This window comes from Jaculus jaculus, chromosome 15, assembly GCF_020740685.1.
Source record: "Jaculus jaculus isolate mJacJac1 chromosome 15, mJacJac1.mat.Y.cur, whole genome shotgun sequence".
Classification (NCBI taxonomy): domain Eukaryota; kingdom Metazoa; phylum Chordata; class Mammalia; order Rodentia; family Dipodidae; genus Jaculus; species Jaculus jaculus.
In genome coordinates this window covers 19,246,177-19,268,728 of record NC_059116.1, presented here as the reverse complement: position 1 = coordinate 19,268,728, position 22,552 = coordinate 19,246,177, and the positions used below count along the sequence as shown (strand labels likewise).

The 22,552-nt window shown below is 44.3% G+C and overlaps 1 protein-coding gene across 3 annotated transcripts; it reads right to left on the bottom strand.

Moving 5' to 3' along the window:
- Positions 1 to 233: 233 nt before the first annotated feature.
- On the bottom strand, positions 234 to 22,477 carry Mettl4 (methyltransferase 4, N6-adenosine). 3 transcript variants are annotated; one of them, XM_045135324.1, is made up of 9 exons: positions 21,772 to 22,477; positions 18,775 to 19,168; positions 14,934 to 14,996; positions 13,738 to 14,107; positions 11,362 to 11,431; positions 9,784 to 9,958; positions 8,460 to 8,566; positions 7,491 to 7,582; positions 234 to 1,268 (listed from the first exon to the last, which is right to left on the bottom strand). In XM_045135324.1, the coding sequence occupies exons 2-9, from the start codon at positions 19,159 to 19,161 to the stop codon at positions 1,123 to 1,125; spliced, it is 1,410 nt and encodes a 469-aa protein (XP_044991259.1). In that variant the 5' UTR covers positions 19,162 to 19,168; positions 21,772 to 22,477; the 3' UTR covers positions 234 to 1,122. The 3 variants fall into 3 exon arrangements, with proteins under 3 accessions (XP_044991259.1, XP_044991257.1, XP_044991258.1); XM_045135322.1 differs by having other exon boundaries at positions 22,210 to 22,477; XM_045135323.1 differs by having other exon boundaries at positions 9,784 to 9,952; positions 22,210 to 22,477.
- Positions 22,478 to 22,552: the final 75 nt, after the last annotated feature.

The window sequence follows — 22,552 nt, the reverse complement described above, 5'->3', positions numbered from 1 at the left end:
GAGGATCAGAAGTTCATGGTCATCCTTAACTACAAAGCAAGTTTGAAGCCACTCTGAGCTACATGAGGCCCTGTATTGAAAAAAGGAGGAGGGGGTGAGGAGAGAAATAATATAGTAAGCATGCTTGTCTTAGAATCCTTACAGTCAGAACATTTTACTTAGTCTAGTCGGGAAGTGTAGCTCAATGGGAGAGCACTTACCTACCATGAGTAAGGTGAAAAAACAAACAAGTATTACTTGGTTGGAAAAGATTTATTTGTAGAAAACCTGTAACACAAATACTTTTACACAACTATAAAAGTGTTTATGGTTATTATTTTTTTAGGCAGGTCTTCATGCTAGCTCAGGCCGTCCTGGAACTCATTCTGTAGCCCAGGATTACCTCAAAGTCTCAGACATCCTCCAAAGTCCACCTCTGAAGTGTTGGAATCATGAGTATGAGGTACCACACATGGCTATGGTATTTACTCTTTGACATTTTACAAGAAGTATCTTTGAATTATCATCCAGAAAAACAACAAAGAAGTACTTGAAAAGCGACCTTTAATACATTGAAAATGCTTCAGAACTGTTGCAAGGGCTCAGTCCACTGTGGTGGTATCCAGAAATCCAAGGATACTTTTCCCCAGAAGGCGACGTTATACCAGAGGTCACAAATTCAAGACATACAGGGACCAAGTAAACCGCACCAGTGAGCAGCAGGGAGAGAGATCTGGGCCGTGGTAAACCAGATGTGCATGCCAGGCTGCAAGTGGACACCACAATGAGCCCAGCTCCGGTGCAGCCTCAACTTCCGATGCTCAGGGAAAGGCGGAAGTTAGACTCTCGCTCTTGATGCTTCGGGGATGAAGTCCCAGTGTGTTCTACACCATACTCTCCAAGCACACCCATCCTCGGGCTGGATCACGTCTGAACTAACTGCTCACCCCTAAAGAGCCTAGGGTAATGCGGACCATCAAACCAACTCAAGTAAAACCCACTTCAAGACCACATGAAGGACAGTCATACACTGACAGGTCAAATCCTACCTACGTCCTTAAGCACACCCACTGGTGTGAAAAGGAAAGTGAGTTAGAATGAAGGGAGAAGGGCTGAGGAAGGCAGTTTCCATCAAGATTACAGTCAGTGTCCCGGCTGCTCAGCCACAAAATAATCCACGTGCTGAAACTTGAGTACTTCATTGCCCCAGCTGGTCCAACCAGGCTGTAAATTTCGAGCAAACAATTCCAAACATTCTCCACCTGGTCTGATGTAGTCTTTAAGAACCTCTGTCCAGAAAATAAGAGAGAGAAACAGAAATGTTAAAATTAAGAAAGAAATTAATTTCCTGGGCTAGAGAGATGGTCCAGTGGTTAAGACACTTGCCTGCAAAGCCTAACAACCCAGGTTCAATTCCCCAAGCCCACATAAAGCCAGATGCACAAGTGGAGCATGCATCTGAAGTTTGTTTGCAGTGGCTGGAGGCCTTGGTGTATCCATTCTCTCTGTCTGTATTTCTTCTCTCTCTCTCTCTGCTTGCAAACTAATAAATAAAAATATTTTTAGAAATCAATTTCCTTTTAACAAGTAAGATTAGAAGGGATATTTCACCTCTTTTTTTTTTTAAAGACACATAATGAGGGTTGGAGAGAAAGCTTAGCCGTTACGGCGCTTGCCTGAGAAGCCTAAGGACCCATGTTTGATTCTCCAGGACCCATGTAAGTCAAATGCACAAGGTGACTCATGCATCTGGAGTTTGATTACGGTGGCCAGAGGCCCTGGTGGGTCAATTTTTTCTGTATCTTTCACTTTTGCTCTCTCACTTGGAAAAAATAAATTAAAAAAATGGCCAGTTTCTTGGGCTTGCCTCAAAAAAAACAAATTTTTTTTAAAAGGCAGCCAGTGAGGATCAGGCATTTCATTGCGGGCTTGACTATTTATAGCCAGAATGCCAATAAGCACCTGTGGCAACTGGGAACAATTCCACCCGAACCTTCACTGCCCTGATGTGTTGGCTTTCATTTATAGATGAGAGATGAGGGTTTTAACACCCACGTAGATGACTTTCCAGTTTTCCAATCCTGCTGGCATATCTCCTGAGAACCAATTTACTTTATTTTTTAATAAATGTAATCCATGCACAAAAAACTCTATAGAAATATAAAGACAACTGCACTGTAGAAAATAAAAGTCAAACATGCCTGTTTTTAACATAAACTTTAGCAGAAAAAAAAAAACAAACTTGTAAGTGAAGAGTTGGATAGAAATATTTAGAACTCGGCAGGACTTCAGAATAGGCCCCTCGTGGTCTGGGTGTGCGTGATGGCACACACTTTACATCCCAGCACTAGGGAGGCAGATGCGGGGTAGCCGCCATGAGTTAGACGCCGCCCTGTGATGACAAAATGAAGTCCAGATCAGCCTGAGCTAGAGCAAGACCCTACCTCAAAAAACAAAACAACAAAACCAAAAATAAATAAATAAATAAACAAACAAAAGGATATGCCCTCTTTCTTTGCCTTAAATTTCTCCATGTTATTTCCACAGTTAAGTAGTCCTTTTTTGATATATTAATTTCTACACCAAAGATTCTATTTGTGGAGGGAGGTACTTCGTATATGTTAGCTAAATAGCTATGATTATACTACATGAAAGAAAGGAGTATTACAGAGGCTTTTTTAAAAAATTTATTTGCAAGTAGAGAGAGAGAGAGAAAGGGAAAGAGGGAAGGAAGGGAGAAATGGGCATGCCAAGGCCTCTTGCTATTGCAAATGAACACCAGACGTATGCGCTCATTGATTTGTGCATCTGGCTCATGTGGGTACTGGGAAATCGAACCCAGGCAGGCCATCAAGCTTTGGAAGCAAGCACCTTTAACCACTGAGCGATCTCTTCAGCCCCTACAGAAGCGTTATCAAAGCTTTATCACTTGGAAGACAAATATTTAAATCATTTATCATGTTACTCCTTAGTTATACTAACCATATACCAGAAACTGGGTGCAAAAATAATTCTTTAAAAAGTAAAAATCATACAGGTCAAATACAGTTCAAAATTGCTATGCCAAGTTGGCATTAGCAGAAACCTATCAAATTTTAAGAATGATAAGGCCTCCCTAACATTTTTCTTTTGCTCCTGTTGGCTGTTGGGGATTGAACCAGGGGAACTGCACGTGCTAGGTGAGTTAGGCCCCTAGGCCCCTGGTCCTTTAGAAGTAACGGAAAGATTCAAAAGATAACTGTAAAGTTTAAAGGATAATATATCAAACATTGTAGGTTTCTGAATGTTCCTTGTCCAAAATTAATGGTCTCACTTATCAAATGTCAAGTGGGAATTAAAAAGGTTTTTATTTTATTTTATTTTAGACACAGAATTGACACACCAAGGCCTCAGCCTCTGCAAACTCCAGACGCTTGCGCCACCTAGTGGGCATGTGCGACCTTGCGTTTGCCTCACTCCTGTGCCTCTGGTTTATGTAGGATCTGGAGAGTTGAACATGGGTCCTTAGGCTTTGCAGGCAAGTGCCTTAACTGCTAAGCCATCTCTCCTGCCCTTAAAAAGTTTCCATTACTTACAATTCAAGCAGCACTTTCAACCACTGAGCCATCTCTCCAGTCTCCTTCCCCTCCCCCCCCCATCCCTTCCCAGCCTATAATTCAAATGAATTCAAATTTGGGCTTTGATAGTTCCTAGACAATGTTGGCATTAAGACTTCTACACCTTTCATAAGCATATAATTAGATGATACTCAATTTGAAAGGGAAAGATTTCCCCAGAGTCTTAAAGGACAAGAATCCTGCGTCAGCCTTCCATAGTCTGCCACAAATTCAGTGACTTCCCAGTCTCCATGTGGTCTAAGGCATCATGAAGCAAGATTAGGGTTTGGTACCTGTTGCTTGGTTTTTTGGTACAGCGAGGTTGGCATCTCACACTCTAATAGAACCACGGCTAGGTTCAGGCCACGTGAAAGCACAACCAACCTAAGCCCGTGTGGGCTGGGCACAGCTTGATCTCAAGCGCCTGCTTAGCATGTGCAAGAACCTCAGCTCGTATCTCCAGAATCAAATATTGAATAAGTAAACAAGTAAAAACAAAAATAAATAAGCAAACATTTACAACCATCTTTCTTTCTCAGTATATTTTTTTCCTTTGTAATTAAAAAAAAAATCAAATTATATTGTTGCTGCTGTTTTGAGGCAGGATCTCACTCTAGCCCAGACTGACCTGGAACTCACTTGTGTAGCCCAGGATAGCCTTAAACTCACATAAATCCTGCTACTTTAGCCACCCAAGTGCTGGGATTACCGGCAGGAGCCAGCCAGGTAATGTTTTTTATGAAGTTAACGGTATCTGTTTTGCTTTAAGACAAGGCTAAAGAAACAAAATCAAGTTAATGGAAATGTATTATTTTAACTAATTCTAACATAAATATAGGTTGGACATGATGGTATGTACCATTAGCCACAGCACATAGGAGGCTGAGGCAGGAAGATAATGAGTTTATAGTCAGCCTAGGTTACATAGAGTAGTATCATAAAATACACGCATGCATTCATATCCACGTGTATGAATTTCAACCTGCGCCTGCCATGCATGCACTTCGACAATTGAGGACCACACGGCTTTGGTAACCTGTTCTTCTGCAGTGAGACGAAGCGGTCCACGCTTATCTAATCAGCCCCTTCTATTCTGTAAGTCTGCAGCCAAACAAGGGCGAAAGTGGCCCAAATCTCGGTGCACAGATCCAATTAGCTACATTTCATGCTTCAAACAGAAACAGTGGGGAAAGCAATATAAGGAGGAAACAGAAATTTCTCTAAAATATGAACGTTAGAATTTTGATTCGAATACTTTTATGTCATAATTTCTACCTCAAACCCTTGCATTTAAGGCTATACACGTACACAGGCTCAGGGGTGGGCTGCTCACGTGCCACATGCTGGGTTCGGTCCCCAGCACAACCCACACAACGATATTTAGTCACATCTACTGTCTCTGTACCTTTCAATCTGTAGGAAACGTCATAAACATTTCATTTTGAGATAAAATATGCTGCCGACGTTGTGTCTGTTCTTTTTGTGTTTGTTTGAAATTCTGTAAAGGAAATAACAAGCTAACCTTTTAAAAAATATCTTGCGGGCTGGCGAGATTGCTCAGTGGCGAATGGCACCTGCTTGCGAAGCCTGCCAGCCGGGGCTGCATTCCTTGGCAGCCACGGAGAACACAGGCACCTGTGACCCCAGTGTCCCTGGGACAGTGGAAGATGGAGCCGGGAGGGCGTGAAACTTGCCAGTTAGCATGGCGTTCGCTGCAGTCTGGCAGTGTGTTTGCGGTGGCAAAGGGGCCCCGTCTCAAACAGGGGGAAACACAAAGTCTTTGAAGCTGACCTCTGATCTCCACATGCAGGGCATGGTATGTACATCCATCCATACACACACACACAAGCACTTAAAAAAATCTTATTTTGGTGTTTCTAGAAGCAGAAGGAAATACTTCACTTATTTAAGAGAGAGAGAGAAAGAGGGAGGCAGAGAATGAGTGCTCCGGGGCCTATAGTCACTGCAAATGAACTCTAGACATAGGCAAGACCTTGTGCATCTGGCTTACGTGGGTACTGGGGAATCAAACCCAGGTCCTTAGGCTTTGCAGGCAAGCGCCTTAACCACTAAGCCATCTCTCCAGTCCTATTTCACTTTTTGAATATGCATTAAAACTTAGGAACATTTGTAAGAAAACATTCTAAGCATCATGTGCAGAACACATGTCGTGCAAATCCCTACAGTTATGATTTCATGTAAAGTCTGCAACAGAAATCTGTAAGTGGCTCTCTGGTGGCTTAAAACTGTGCCTTCTATACATAAAACACAGTGATGTGAACTGAAAAACAAAAGTATTACAAATATTCCTTCTATATTACTACTTAACTAAAGCTTAAAGCTTAACACTGAGTCATTTAAAAATTTTCCCCAAAAATATTTTTGTTTTTTAAATGCTCTCAGTCTTAAAATGTGCATATGTTGCTCCCTACTGGCAATATATCAGAAGTGCACTTTATAAATAATTCTTATTCACACAAACAGGTATGCACATCACAAGCCAAAAAAAAAAAAAAAACCCAAAATACTCAATGACTTAACTTTTTCAACTCTCATTAAAAAAAATTTAGCTGTTACTGCTTCCTTGATTTGCTACAGAATTTTAAATACATTCTAGGCAACCCTTACACTGCTGGCATATTGAGTATCATTATTCCCTCTTTAAATGAGGGCAGCAAGGTAAAAAAGGATTCGGGTAACCGGCCTGGCACCCGAGCCAGGTGTCAAGCTCACCCTAATCCATCTCCACGCCGGCACTCTGCCTAGTTCTGGCTGCTCAGCTCCGGCTGATGAGGGGCAGCTGTTGAGCCAGTGGGGACCCCGACGTCCTCAGCATCTGCCTTCCCACTGCCTCAGAGAAGCACAGACCCTTCTAGAAACCCACACTGAGAGTCCCCACCAAACAGCAAGCCATGCCAGCCTCACCTGCCACCGCTCATTCCTGGCTGCACAATAAGCAAGGGATTTGCCTGCTCTGAAACCAGCACGGGGAAAACTAGGATCGAACCCAGCCAGGAGCTGAATGCCACACAGGGCCTTCATGCAGTCAGGGCCACCGCTGGGGAGAAGAGACCGCAGGGAGAACCCAAAAAACAGTACCGGAAGCTGGGCGTGGTGGCGCACGCCTTTAATCCCAACACTCAGGAGGCAGAGAGAGGAGGATCCCCATGAGTTCAAGGCCACCCTGAGACTACATAGTGAATTCCAGATCAGCCTGAGCTAGAGTGAGACCATACCTCAAAAAAAAAAATAAAAAAAAAATAAACAATAAAACAGTACAGGAAGAAAAGCTAAATTGAGCCGGGCATGGTGGTGCACACCTTTAACTTTAATCCCAGTACTCGGGAGGCAGAGGTAGGAGGATCACTCTGAGTTCGAGGCCACCCTAAGACTACAGAGTGAATTCCAGGTCAGCCTGAGCTAGAGTGAGAACCTACCGCAAAAAAACAAAAAAAAAAAAAAGAAGAAGAAGAAAAGCGAAGTTGATAGAAAACTAATCTAGGCTCTATTTCATAAATTCCATAACTTTTATACATTTAAAAATATTACAAAAATATGTATCTGATTTAATTTTAAAACTTATAGACCATTCAAATGCTAAATTCAATCCTTTTTTCCAATTATTTTTCTCTTTTTTTAAAAAAAGTGCTTTTTTATTTTATGTGTTTGAGAGAGAGAGAGATGGGGGGAGGCAGACAGAGAGAGAGAATGGGTACACTAGGGTCTCTAGCCACTGTGAACAAACTCCAGACGCATGTGCCGCCTTGTGCATCTGGCTTACGTGGGTCCTGGGGAATTGAACCTGGGTTCCTAGGTTTTGCAGGCAAGCACCTTAAACCACTAAGCCATCTCTCTAGCCCCCTTTTCCAGTATTTCTCAAGTCACAACAATTCTGTTTTATATGGAGAAACGTACCAGCAAGAGGTGGCTTGTGTGAATGAAGAACACAGGGTACGCTGACAAGCAACTGGCGATCTGGAATGGGGAGCAGTTTCACCTCTGAACCCCTACGTGAGACAACACGTGTAATGGTTATTTCAAGGGCAAATATTTAACTATATGCCGTTGGCCTGATTTCCCCTTTCAAATAGCCTCTGTTTCTAAAACAAATTTAAGAGTAGAATAAACAAGGGAAACCAACAACATAAAAATTATGACACTTCCTAGAATTTCATTTTCCATAGCAATGACAATTGCATACTAAATAATGTACAGTGCACTAGAATCCCTGATCCCATGGTGAGTACGTCACCCCAGAGGAGGGGCCTCAGCGGAATGGGGACACAGGAGGGGACACAATAGGATAACACGAGGGGAATGAGAGCAACATGATGTGTCCATACAACAAAGTTCTAAGTAATAAAAATAACTTAATAAGTTAAAATAAAAGCAATACTCTTGAGCCAGGTGTGATGGCGCACCCCTTTAATCCCAGCAGAGGTAGGTGGATCACTGTGAGTTCGAGACCACCCTGGACTAGAGAGTGAGACCCTACCTTGAAAAAACAATTTGAAAATAAAAAATATGTAAAAGGAAAAAAGCAATACTCTCACCCTTTTCCATTTCTCATTTGAAAATGGCCTACAAAATATAAGCAACTCAAATGCTGGCTGGTGAGACAAAATATCTACAGAAGCCATAATTATTAAGTAATTTATGGTATTCATAAGATAAAAATTTATGTTTGTTGATAATAAACCATTCCAACCTTTAAAAAAAGGTAATATAAATTTCATGTACTATACAACTTACACTTTATAGCTCTAGACCAATTGTAGATTTCCAAAAATGCAAAAATTAAAGAAAATCAATGGTCATTGTGTTAACAATTTTCAAAAGACTAAAAATATATGTATGAAATTTTGAAAAAATCACCTTTCTTACCTTAATGGTGAAGCATTTTTTCCTCTAACTCTCCCCAGTATAAGACCTTCATAAGGCTTCTTGTGTGGAGAATCCAATGGGAACACAAATTCTCCTGAGTTGGTGATCTGATAGAAAGGAGCCAAGAAAAAGCAGTATTTTTTCCCCATCGGTATACTGTTTCCACTAAATTTAGTTTCTGAATAGCCAATGTATAAAAAAAAAAAATGGGGCTGGAGGGATGGCTTAGAAGTTAAGACGCTAGCCTGCAAAGCTAAAGGACCCAGGTTCGACTCCCCAGGGCCCACATAAAGCCAGATGCACAAGGTGGCACATGCTTCTGGAGTTTGTTTGCAGCGGCTGAAGGCCCTGGCACACCATTCTTCTCTTGCTCTCTCTCTCTCTCTCAAATATAAATAAAAGTATTAAAAAAAAATTAATGCCCAATGATGTCTAGATCAAACCTTTCTTTTCCAGCAATTTTTTTCTGTGTTCTTATAGCATATAGAGAGAAGTTATTTCATTCAAAACCAGAATGAGGGAGCTCAGTTGATAGAACGCGTGCCTGACATGCATGAAGCAATGGGTTCAGTTCCCAGCAAGGACACAGACCAGACCTGGTGACATAGGCCTGTCATCCCGCGCTCGGGAAGTCAAGCAGGAGGATCAGAAACTCCGGACGTGCAGAGGGCACAAAACATAGCTGAAACTGAGTTATGTGGAGAGGGGACAAGGACATCTACATCTAGTGATAGCAGATTCCCCAAGCTTACTACTTGTTTTTTAAACAAATAAAAAACGGAGCTCTGCAGAATTTCATTCGGCCACCTCCCTGACTGCCTGCCAAGGCTACAAGTTTGGGATCCCTCGGCAAGCAGATACAGAAGAAACAGGTAAAGACCTTGAGACTAAGGTTCTCCTTAGACCCTGTTGGCAGTGACATGGTAAGCATCTTTCTGTGACCTGCAGGTGACGCTGTGGCATTCACCCAGCTGACCAGGTGTGGTGGTTTGATTCAGGTGTTTGGAATGCTAGGTTCCCAGCTGATGGAGATTTGGGAATTACTGCCTCCTGGAGGCAGTGTATTGTTGGGGGCAGGCATATGGGTGTTACAGCCAGTGCCCCCTTGCCAGTGTTTGGGCACACTCTCCTGTTGCCATCGTCCACCTGATGTGGGCCAGGGGGTGATGTCCACCCTTTGCCCACGCCATCGTTTTTTACCTGCCATCATGGAGCTTCCCCCTCGAGCCTGTAAGCCAAAATAAACCGCTTATCCCCACAAGCTGCTCTCGGCTGGGTGACTTCTGCCGGCACGGTGAACCCGATTGCAACAGCTGGCACTCACTTTCACCCAGTGCCATTGGGCGAGAAGCTCCACGGACCAGGACGGGTACAGCTCCTCCTTAGCGAAGCGCACGTGCTTCGCCCTGTTCGTCACCCACGTCACCACAAGGCAGTCTGGAGCGGCCAGTTTAGGGACAGGTATCTGCTTGATCTGCAGTGGAGATAAGGAACTGTACCTAACAGTAAGTGGAAAAAAAAAAAAGTTCACTCCTAAAATAAAGTGTTCGGGGAAAGCCCTGCAGCGCGCAAGGACTCCGCGAACCAAAGCACTGACGGCTCTGCTGCGCCGCGGACGACGGGGCCACAGCGACACCTGGTGGCCTCACCATGACCTGCACATGCACCGACAACGGGCATTTTTCTTTCTTCTTTATTCTTGTTTAAAATTGCAGGTCGTGGGCTGGAGAGATGGCTTAGCGGTTAAGCGCTTGCCTGTGAAGCCTAAGGACCCCGGTTCGAGGCTCGGTTCCCCAGGTCCCACGTTAGCCAGATGCACAAGGGGGCGCACGCGTCTGGAGTTCGTTTGCAGAGGCTGGAAGCCCTGGTGCGCCCATTCTCTCTCTCTCCCTCTATCTGTCTTTCTCTCTGTGTCTGTCGCCCTCAAATAAATAAATAAATAAATTTAAAAAAAAATTGCAGGTCGTGGTGGTGCACGCCTTTAATCAGCACACGGGAAGCAGAGGTAGGAGGATCGCCGTGAGTTCGAGGCCCTACCTGTTTCTGACTCACAGTTTTCATACACATTCATAATGTACTTTGATCAAAATCCCCTCCTTTCATTTGCATCCATTCCCCATCCCTCTTTAACTGAGCACCTTCTCTCCAACTAGTTATCTTCTATTTTGATGTTATTTTGGGGGGTCCCTCCCCCAGTTTTGATGGGTAAGGCCCTCACATGTCTGGAAGACAATGCCCCAACCTCTGGCTCTTACCTTCTTCATGGCACCTGTCCCACAACATTCTCTGAACTAGACAAATTTATTCGTAGGGAAAGAAATATTTTGGCATATTTCTAAATTTTAGAATTTGATGACAAAGAGGACAAAAATGTTTCCCTTTGGGTGGTGCAGAAAACAGCCGTGTGATGGTTCAGGCAACAACCTGGTGATTGGCTTGTACAGGGCTATAGAGATTCTTGCACATATATGAAGTACCAGTTCAAGACAATTCTCAAAAGGAAATGTAAAAACTGTGAGGCTGGGGATGTCAGTCAGTGGTTAAACACACTTGAACCACAAGCCTGTTCACCGGAGTCCAGATCCCCAGCACCCACGCACAGTGGGCACAGACGCCTGCAATCCCAGCGTGCCCACCGCAACGCGGGCCGGGTGAGCAGAGTCCAGAAGTTCACGGCCAGCAAGAAAGAGACACCGTCCCAGGCAAGGACAAAGGAGAGGACATGTTCCTGAAGATTGTGCCCTGACCTCCACACACTCACCATGGCATGAACACACCCACACATACACACACACAAATAACAATTAAAAAACAAAAACTACCGAAAGCATTTTAGTACTTTCCGATATCTCAGTCATAATGTTTAGAGGGGATTAAAAGAGAATCACTCACTTCTACTTACCTGTTACTTCTTTTAACTGATTTGTTTTGCCACGGTGGGTCTATCACAATGACGTCAAACGTCTTACAACCTAAAACCAGAGAGAGAATTTCAGGAAAACATCCTCTGGGCATGATCACTTCGGGCACAGCTCAGCGGCAGTGTATGCACGGCCTCAGAGCCCCGGCTTGAATCCCCAGCGCTCAGGTAAAATGCAAACATGTTCTTCAAAGGAACACGGTTCTTGTTCTTTTTTTTTTTTTTTTTTTTTTTTTGTACTAGGGCTCAAACTCAGGGCCTGTGCATGGGCAATCCGAGTCATCCCCCAGCCCAAGTTAAAGCACTTGTACCACACACGATCGTGAACACAGCGAAAGGATTTAAAAAATAAACATGTGAGGGCTGGAGAGATGGCTTAGCGGTTAAGGGGCTTGCCTGTAAAGCCTAAGGATCCAGGATCAATTCCCCAGGACTCACATAAGCCAGATGCACAAGGGGGGAACATGCGTGTGGAGTTCATTTGTAATGGCTACAGGCCCTGGCATGCCCATTCTCTGTCTCTTTCTCAAATAAATAAATAAAATATTTTAATTAAAAAAACAAACAAACATGGGGTTCAGTTTTTCAAACATAATATTTTAAATATCCCATCATATGTTTGTTTGTTTGTTTTTTCCCCCACAGCACAAACGAGTAAAATGGACTGGCAAGAGAGTTCAGTGCTTAAGGGCACTTGCTTGCAAAGCCTGCTGGCCCAGGTTCAATCCCCAATACCCACAGAAAGCCAGAGGACAAACCAGAGTTCATCTGTAGCAACTAGAGGCCTTGGAGTACCCATGTTCTCTCTTTCTAATAAATTGGTAAGATTTTTAAAACTAATAATGAAGCTCAGGGAACACCCCGAGGCATGTCCCCTCACCCCTCTAGAGAATGACTAGGACTTTCATGACCCCACAGTGAATATTCATAACTCTCTGAGCAGGGCCTCAGGGGAACAGGGGTGGGGGAGAGGAGATGTAAGGGTATAACCCAATGGGAGTATGACCAACACGCACAACGTTTATACAGTAAAGCATGTAATCACTAAAAACATAAAACTTTTTATAAAATACAACTTTATGAGATTAACAGTATTTTTTCATATTTCTCAGCAAAATTAAGGATGCTTTCATCATGTTTTAGTTTGTTATAAGGTAACTCTGTTTTTTTTTTTTTTCTTTTTGGTTTTTCAAGGTAAGGTTACACTCTAGCCCAGGATGACCTGGAATTCACTATGTAGTCTCAGGGTGGCCTCGAACTCACGGAGATTCTCCTACCCCTGCCTCCAGAGTGCTGGGATTAAAGGTGTGTGCCACCATGCCCAGCTTGTTATAAAGTAACTCTTTTTTATTTTTTTCAAGGTAGGGTCTTGCTCTAGCCCAGGCTGACCTGGAGTTCACTATGTAGTCTCAGGCTGGCCTCCAACTCACAGCGATTCCCCTACCTCTGTCTGCCATGCACTGGGATTAAAGGCATGTGCCACCATGTTGGGCTTCCAAAACTTTTGTGTTTTTTTTTTCGAGGTAAGGTCTCACTGTAGCCAAGGCTGGCCTGGAATTCATTATGTAGTCTCAGGATGCCCTTGAACTCAAGGTGATCCTCCTACCTCTGCCTCCCGAGCGCTGGGATCCAAAACTTTTTATTTACAAAAAAAAATTGATGTTGGGCTGGCGAGATGGATTAGCAGTTAAGGCACTTCCTGGCAAAGCCTAAGGACCCATGTTTGACTCACCAGATCCCATGTAAGCCAGACGTACCTCTGGGACTGGAGGCTCTGGTGTGACAGTTCTCCCCCACCTCTTACACTCTCTTTCCCTCATTAAAAAAGTTTTTTTTTTTAAATGGATGTCTTGTTTTTTGTAAGTCAAAGTCAGAAGCCAGGTGTAGTGACACATGCTCCAGGTTCCCAGGAAGCGAAGGAAGAAGAATGGAGAATGAGGCCAGCTGGGCTACAGAGCCGAAAAGATGAAGGGGTTTTGTGGCAGGGGCCAAGGGACAAAAGAAAGAAGTAATGGGAGGGAATTCTGAGTAAAGTTATCAATAAAGAAAATTTTAGGGCTGGGGGGACGGCTTAGCGGTTAAGCGCTTGCCTGTGAAGCCTAAGGACCCCGGTTCGAGGCTCGGTTCCCCAGGTCCCACGTTAGCCAGATGCACAAGGGGGCGCACGCGTCTGGAGTTCGTTTGCAGTGGCTGGAAGCCCTGGCGCGCCCATTCTCTCTCCCTCCCTCTATCTGTCTTTCTCTCTGTGTCTGTCGCTCTCAAATAAATAAATAAATAATTTTAAAAAAATTCATACTCTTAACTTCTGAGAGCCCAGAAAAGTGCCTTTTTCTACTAACAAACATAAGAATTACTTACAGTCCAGAAGTGGTTGCATACAGGAAATGTCTGACAGAAGAAAACGGCTTTTGGGAGGCAGCAGGTATTTCTGTCCCATTAGGGTAATCATTTTTGAAGTGCTTGAGTTGTTTTCAACAACCCGCAAAAACAAATCCTGGTCTCTCGCAGACACATCCTCCTCCGTCAGCCGCAAAGACTGAAGGCCCGACTCCTTCAGGGAAGGCAGATGCTTGGCCAGTTCACACAAGCCGGACAAGCTGCAGGCTTCCCGGGGCCCAGGGCCAGCTTCAGGACGCGTGTGCTCGCTTTCCGCACGGGGGAAAAGGAAGCCGCTTTTGAGACCTTCTTGGATTAACTGTAAAGAGCCATCCAAAATCAGCTCCCTGATCTGCAAAAGCATTTGTTTAAAGTTCATTAAAGACGCTGGTATTAGTATCATTCTCTAAACAATGGATTTCTAATGCCCTTTTAATTTCTGTAGTTGTATACTAAAATCAACATTTGCTGTAATTAGAGAAAAACAACTGTGTGCTAGAATGAAATTACAGCTGAGCTGAGGATGTGGCTCTACAAGCTCCAAAACTCGATATATGCTGACCATTTACATTACAAGCATATGTAGTGTCAATAAAAACTAGTTTAAACTGCTTATTATTATAAAAGTAACACTAAGCCAGAATTAAATTCTTTTTTAAAAAAAATATTTTTTTTAATTCTTTATTCATTTATTTGAGAGAAAGAGAATAGACACACCAGAACCTCCAGGCGCTACAAATAAACTCTGGATGTGTGCACCACCTTGTGCATCTGGCTTATGTGGGTCCTGGGGAATCGAACCTAGGTCCTTTGGCTTTGCAGGCTAGCGCCTTAACTGCCAAGCCATCCCTCCAGCCCTTAAAATATATATTTTTTTTATTTATTTGTGTGAGAGAGAGGATATGGACACCAGGGCCTCCAGCTACTGCAGTCGAACTCTAGACGCATGTGCCACGTGGTGTATCTGGCTTACATGGGTCCTGGAGAATCGAACCTGGGTTCTTTGACTTTGCAGACAAGCACCTTAACTGCTAAGATGCCTCCAGCCCTCAGTATTAAATTGTAACTAATCAAAGTGAGTGCTTGATTCTTAACACCATCTTCATGTATGTGGTTCATGTTCTTGGTGTGACTTCACATTAATCTCCCCGCATGATCAATAAACATTTTCAACTTACCTCTGCATGGTATTCCATGGCATCCAACTCACCTTGATTGAAGGCAGTACATCTTTTATGCTTCTACAGAGAAAGTAAACAAGACTCTTTACATAGGTGCATCTATATTTTTTTCTAAGTAAAATGAGAAGCTTGCTGGGCATGATGGTGCACACCGCTAATCCATTACTGGGAGGTGGAGGCAGGAGGATCACCACAAGTTTGAGGCCAGCAGTGTGGTCTACAAAGTAGGTTCAAGTTCAGCCTGAGCTACAGAGATCCTGTCTCAAACATAACACACAGACACTTACCCAATGGAAGATACTAAAGACGAGGCTGGAGAGATGGCTTAGCGGTTAAGGCATTTGCCTGTGAAGCCTAACAACCCAGACTCAATTCCTCAGTATCCATGTAAGCCAGGTGCACAAAGTGGCACATGTATCTGGAGTTCATTTGCAGTGGCTAGAAGCCCTGGTGTGTCCATTCTCTCTATCTGCCTCTTTCTCTCTCTTACTCTCTCTCAAATAAATAAGTATTTTAAAAATATATTTTAAATAAAAGATACTAAAGATTAAAACTCAGTGTTCACAAGCCTGGCATGGCGGCTCACGCCTTTCATCCCGGCACATGGGAGGCTGGGTTCAAGGCTTGTCTGGGATACAGAGTGAGCCTAGGCCAGTGTGGACTAGAGTTAGACTCTGCCTCAAAACAAAAAAACAAAAAAACCCTCCTAATGTTCACACAGTAAACTGCAAAGTCCTTCACAAATACTTGCTTGAACTAGTATCAGGGATGACAAATAACTACATCCTATTTACTGAGCTCTTACACAATACATTTTCCTTTCTTTCTTTCTTTTTTTCCTGAGGCAGGGTCTCACTCTAGCCCAGGCTGACCTGGAATTCACTATGTAGTCCCACGGTAGCCTTGAACTCACGGCGATCTTACCTCTGCCTCCTGAGTGCTGGGATTAAATGCGTGCACCACCATGCCCAGCTCACAATATCTTCAGTACGAAGCATACAAATATTCATACGTACCTGTTGAATGGGAAAAACTGCACAAGAATGCTAAAAATTGCATTTCAGGTACCTACAATTAATGTAAAAGATACCTGCTAGTTTCCTTATTCTAATTCTCAATGTTTTCCTATTTTTCTTCCACTTATAAGGTACTTGAAGTACAAGGATGGTGTTTATCTTATTTCATCGTTCTATGTCACAAAAGCAGGGCGGGAGAGATGGCTCAGTGATTAAAGGTGTTTCCATGTGCAAAGCCTGTCAGCCAGGGTTCAAGTCCCTGGTACTCACATAAAACAAGATACATCAATCATCTGGAGTTTGCAGTGGCAAAAGTACCTGGCATACCCATATTCTCTCTCTCTCTCTCTCTCTCATTCTATCTCTGCTTGCAAATAAAAATTACTAAGACAACAAATTACTAAAACCAAAAAAAAAGTACATGATATATGTAAGTACAATGACTGAGATGGGGAGGTAATATGATGAGAATGGAATTTCAAAGGGGAAAGTGTCAGGAGGGAGGGAGGGAATTATCATGGGATTTTTTTTTATAATCATGGAAAATGTTAATAAAAATTTAAAAATTAAAAAAAATTAGAAGGGGTGGGGGAGGAATTACCATGGGATATTGTTTACAATTATGGAAGCTGTCAATAAAAAAACAAAAGGCTGGAAAAAAAAAGTACATGAAAAAAGCTCAAATATTTGTTGAGCAAATAATGTACTATTTCTATCACTCACAAGATAATACTGACACGATCTTTCCGAAATGGACGTTGTAGTCATCTCTAGACTCCAGAAACACTCACAATTTTTAAAAATAATATATAGATTGATCACATATGAAATTCTCAAACCTTGTTTTTCATTTTGAGTTTGGAGAAAGGGTCTCATGTAGCTCAGAAGAGCCATGAAGCTACGTAGTTAAAACCCAGCCTGTATTGCTATCCTCCTGCCCTACATCCCAGTGCTGGGCCCTCAGGCAGGCTGCTGCACTCAACCCACACATTTTAAAACACTGCACAGGTGTGTACTCAAACACATGTACTTTATGAACATCATCTTTTTTTTTTTTTCTTTTTGGTTTTTCGAGGTAGGGTCTCACTCTGGTTCAGGCTGACCTGGAATTCACTATGTAGTCTCAGGGTGGCCTCGAACTCATGGCAATCCTCCTACCTCTGCCTCCCAAGTGCTGGGATTAAAGGCGTGTGCCACCACACCTGGCAACATAATCTTTTTTTTTTATTTTTATTTTTTTCCAGATAGGGTCTCACTCTAGCCCAGGCTAACCTAGAACTTACTCTGTAGTCCCAGGCTGGCCTCAAACTCACAGGGATCTTCCTACCTCTGCCTCCTGAGTGCTGGGATTAAAAGACATGTGCCTTGGTTAGTTTTATGTTTTATTTATTTTTTTAACTTTATTTACTTATGTGCAAGAGAGAGAATGGGTGCACCAAGACCTCCAGCCACTGCAACCAAACTCCAGACACATGTCCCACCTTGTGCATCTGGCTTTAAGTGGGTACTGGGGAATCAAACCTGGGTCTTTAGGCTTTGTAGTCAAGCGCTTTAACTGCTGAGCCATCTCTCCAGTCCATATAAACAATCTCCCACAGGAGTTCCCTACCTTCATCACTAGAAACTTTTCAAATATATCACTTCTTTCAAACTTTTATTATGGGAGCTTATCCTCAAAAGAAAGGCTTTTAACTTTCTTTGGAATTTTGGACAGGAGTTTTTGTTGGTTAACAAAACAGATGTAAAACCACTCTATGCAAATGGCTATGCAGAAAGGGTTGTTCTCGGTGTTGGGTTTGGCTTTGTTTACAGAACTCTCCCTAAGCCAACTCTGCTCACTTTTTGAAAGATGTCATGCAGCAGAGTTTGAGAAAGGTGGAATATTAGGAAAGAATTTTTAAAAATGCAGACCAAGACAAGCATGGTGGTACACACCTTTAACCCCAGCACTCGGGAGGCAGAGGTAGGAGGATCGCCGTGAGTTCAAAGCCACCCTGAGACTACACAGTGAATTCCACATCAGCCTTGGCTAAAGTGAAACCCTACCTCAAACAAACAAAAAAAAAAAATTCAGGGCAAGGTGTGTTGGCAAATGTCTGTAATCCAATACGGGGAGGCAGAGGCAGGTAGCTCCCTGGGGCTTGCTGCCAGCCAGTCTAGCCTGCTTGGCAAGCTGCAGCTCAGTGACATGCCTGGTCTCAGGTGCACCTGAGGAATCGCACCAAGATTGTCCTCTGGCTTCCACATACATGCACAACTGCTCACATTCATCTGCACATACAGACACACATTCACATCATAGATATACCCACACACCAAAAATAAATTTCCCATCGTCTAAAGCCTACGTGTTGTGTTTTCCATGTATGTGAGTGTGTATTATGGGCAGTTATGGTGTATACAGACCATCGGATGCACGTGCCCCAAACACGTATGTATGAAGGCCAGAGGAAGACATCTGGTGTCCTCCTCCATCGCCCTCCTGTCTTATTTCCGAGATCATGTCTCACTGGACCTGCAGCGCCCTGCTTTTTGGTTACACTGGCAAACCAGGGAACCCAGCAGCCCTCCTCCTCCTGTCTCCACCCCTCCCCCCCCAGCGCTCAGGTACAGGCACATAGGGCCATGCCTGTCTTTTCCACATGGGTGCTGAGGACTGAACTCAGGTCCTCGGGCTTGCACAGCAAGAGCTCTTACCTGCTGAACCATCTTCCCAACCCCTGATACATCTTTACGCTTCATACTAGTAAACACTCGAGATAAGACACTGGGATGAAAATGTTGTTTTATGTATAAAGTAAGTATTTCTTAAAACTTTCTACCTTCCCAATAATAGAAGCAGAGATTTCTCTCTTAACATCACTGATTAGATCTTCTTTCTCATCACTTAGTTGGCATTCTTTGGGAACAGCTGCAGTTATATAAGGTTTGGTGACATTAAATAATTCTGATCGGAAAACATAGTTTTGTATGGTCTTCTCACAATGCCCTCTGTCTTCATTCTCTGCCTTCATGATGGAGTCACAAGCAAGTTTAGCAGAGGTTTCAGGAAACATAGAATGCATGTGAGGAGAGTCAGAGTGGTCCAACATGGGCTTGTTTTTACTGCAAGAAGGCTCATGATGCTGGTGAACTTGATAGTTTATCTTGTTAATAAAAGAAAGATGATCCAGTAACCACCCAGGGGACAACCGGTGTACGACAGACATTTTCCTCCTACAAAAGAAACAACAATCAAGGTCTCAAATTGTCACGCCCGCCTCACCAGCAAGGAGGATGCCACAATCAGGATTCTTCTGAACACACTTTATTGGGGACTGCCAAACTGCTAGATGCGAAGACGCGAAGACCCAGAACCACGAAAGGCAACTGTTTATATAGGGTTTTAGGCCGCTTACCCACAAATGATTGGTCAACTGCGGATATGTGGCCACCAGTGATTGGTTACTTTCTGGATGCCTCATTAGCATCGGCCCACGACGGGTTGGAGCATGCGCACTGTGCTTGATTTACACCAGCTGTGATCAATAAGAGGCCAGAAACCGGCGCCAACTTGTAATAGCGTCTGCACGGCTCCTAACATCAAATATCCCGTATTTCAACAAATGTACTTCACACTTCATACATACAGATAGATTTGATATGCATGTCAAACAATACACTCAAGTAACTAGGCTTTTTAAACCCTCCTTGTCTTGATTTGAAGGACAGTTAGTAATACCAGACCTAATGTACTGGAGACCTTAAAAGGAAATTGAGTGCGGATAAGCTTAAGACACAGTTAATAATAATAGCATTTAGATTCTAGTAATACCAGACCTAATGTGCTGGAGACCTTAAAAGGAAATTGAGTGCGGATAAGCTTAAGACACAGTTAATAATAATAGCATTTAGATTCCAATTTCTTATTCGGTGTATCAGCATATGGCTGTGGAAAAGGGAGTTGATTTCACTGGGCCTCAGTCATAATTTTTAAGCATTTTTATTTATTTCTGTTTGTGTGAGCATTGGGAGCCTCAGGGTATCTTCCTGCAGCAAATATGGATGACTGGAGAATTGAACCCCAGCAACAGACTTTGCAAGCAAATGCCTTTAACCACTAAGACATGGTGCTAGCCCAAGTCAACATTTTTGTTGTTGTTGTTTGTTTTTCGAGATAGGGTCTCTCGCTAGCCCAGGCTGACCTGGAATTCACTATGTAGTCTCAGGGTGGCCTTGAACTCACGGTGATCCTCCTACCTCTGCCTCCCGAGTGCTAGGATTAAAGGCATTCAACACCACGCCCAGCTAAAAGTCAACATTTTTAATTAAATAAGCTTATGTATTTATTTACAAGCTGAGAGAGACAGAGGGAGAGAGAGAATGGACATGCCAGGGCTTTCAGCCACTGCAAACAAGCTCCTGATGCATGTGCCACCTTGTGCATCTGGCTTTGTGTGGGTCCTGGGGAATCAAACTTAGATCATTACACTTTGCAGGCAAAAGTGCCTTAACCACTGAGCCATCTCGCCAGGCCCCAAAGTCAACATTTTTATGACATCTCAATTTAGGGAACTAGATGGCATAACCTCCAAGAAATGCCATGAACAATGCATAGCACCTAAACACTGACACAAATCAATGCCAACTGCTGCTGTTGGTGACGGAGCTCTTAGCTTAATCCTAGGTAACCTCTTCATAGTCACCACGTGGCTTAGAGGCCCCTTAAATGGCTAGGAAAAAACTGAAATTTGGACAAGAAGGGCTATTAGCTCCCAGATTACAATTCTAGTTAAAGGTGCAATTGTTACAAAAACCAAGTATGCAAACTTTGGCTCAGGGATCTCCCACCACCGTCAGGGACTGGCAATACCTGTCTGTAGATTGAAACTGAAAGAAGCAGGGATCTCCTATACCACTGGCAAGGGCATCAGCGGTACTTAGAGCATCCAGGTCCTACTTCCCTCCTTCACACCCACACCCTTGCCAACTGTAATGGGGAAATTGGGGTTCTGGGGTGCTTTCTGGAACCCCAAGCCCTGAGTTCATATCTGCAAACTAGCCAAGGAATTGGCAATTCAAGATTCAAGAGAATTATTTTTAAAATACCACATTTTATTCAGATTTTACAAAGGAGTGCGGAAAGGGGAAGGCTGGGAGGTAAGGGGAAATAAAGTGGGGAGAAGAGAAGTACACCACATGGAGCCCAAAAGCCCATGTGCCCAGATACGGGATATGGGAGAAAAAAGCGTGGAAAGAGAAAAGAAAGTTCAAGGAGCTCCTACCACGTGGGGAGCTGGAGGGGATAAAGAGCCCATGTGGAGAGTAAGGGCTGGGGGGCCCCAGCCAGGCGATGGAAAAACTCACCCACAGCTAGGAGTTCCCAAATGATGAGAGAGAACGAGCCACTGCCCTCCCCTTGCAAAGGTATTATACCTTTGGGTGGTGGGCTGTCTTTTGGCCCGGTGATCCAGAGGGCAGGCTGGTTGGTTAGGGCTACAGGCTGTCTCAGGAAGAGATTAGCTCTGGCACTAAGTTACCCAGGCTGAACTTGACCAACCACAATATTTAAGCCTGTAAAAGACCTCCCTCCTAAGAGGGATCCTGATTGTGGAAAAACCTGAAGCATCTAGGATTTCTAGCAAGTGCAAACCTTCCGGCCCTTTTTACATTCGGGGGTCCAGTCACCCTAACTCTACCCACGCCCCTCACAACCACAGCCCCACGGATGTTCCCTAACTTCTCTCGCAGACATCCTGCCACCCGGGCACCCAGGATGGCAGTGGCCACCGCGGGCGAGCTGGGAGCGACGGACCCACCCAACATCTCCTTCCTCTTACCTAGCCGCTTTGCCTGTCAGAAAAGTGCAGGCCGCCTTCCAGGACACTCATCTTGAGAACAGCACCCAGGTGGAAGACATGGTCAAGACAGACAAACCTGGTTTCTTTTTCTACAATTCAGTGGGCGCCGCCATGCTGCTGTACGGAAAACGATTCCGCACCGAGTAGGCGCGCTCGGGTTCTCATCGGCACGTACAGCCCTAGAACAAAGGGCACACTCAACAGCCCCTTCCTCCGACCTCGACACTCGCTCTCTCGGACTCTTGTCATGAAAAATCACCCATCTAATCGGAGTCTTGAGACAACCCAGCTGAGTCACAGGGCGCCGCCATGTTGCTGTACGGAAAATGATTGGCGACCCGACTAGGCGCGCTCAGTCTCTCCTCCGCAAATGCAGTCGTAGGACGACCGGCACACTCAACATCCACTTCCTCCTACCTGGGCGCTCCGCTTGTCATAAAAGTGCACGCGGCTTTCCCGGACTCTCGTCGTGAAAACAGACAACCCAGCTGAGTCAACAGGGCGCCGCCATGTTGCTGTACGGAAAACCGAGGCCAGGCCGACGTGGCGCGCTGAGGTTCTCCTCGGCGCCTAGAGTCCTCGGGTCTTCAGGGCGGGCTCTCGGGGATGCCTAGACTTCAGCGGGGACTCCGACGCCGGCGACGAGACGCCACGATGGCCCGGGACGCTGGATGGCGCGACCGGGACGCACACTTCCGGCGCCGAGGAATGGCGCCAAGGCATTGCGCCGGTGTCCGCGCGTCGTGCGCGATGACGTCAG

Excerpts from the sequence above, each read along its gene's own strand:
- Mettl4 (XM_045135322.1), bottom strand. The coding sequence starts at position 22,229 with ATGACAAGCGGAGCGCCCAG. Across the intron at positions 11,432-13,737 it reads TATGCAACCACTTCTGGACT|GTTGTAAGACGTTTGACGTC; the intron begins GTAAGTAATTCT and ends CTCTGGTTTTAG. Across the intron at positions 8,567-9,783 it reads CCCAATGGCACTGGGTGAAA|ATCACCAACTCAGGAGAATT; the intron begins GTGAGTGCCAGC and ends CCTTTCTATCAG.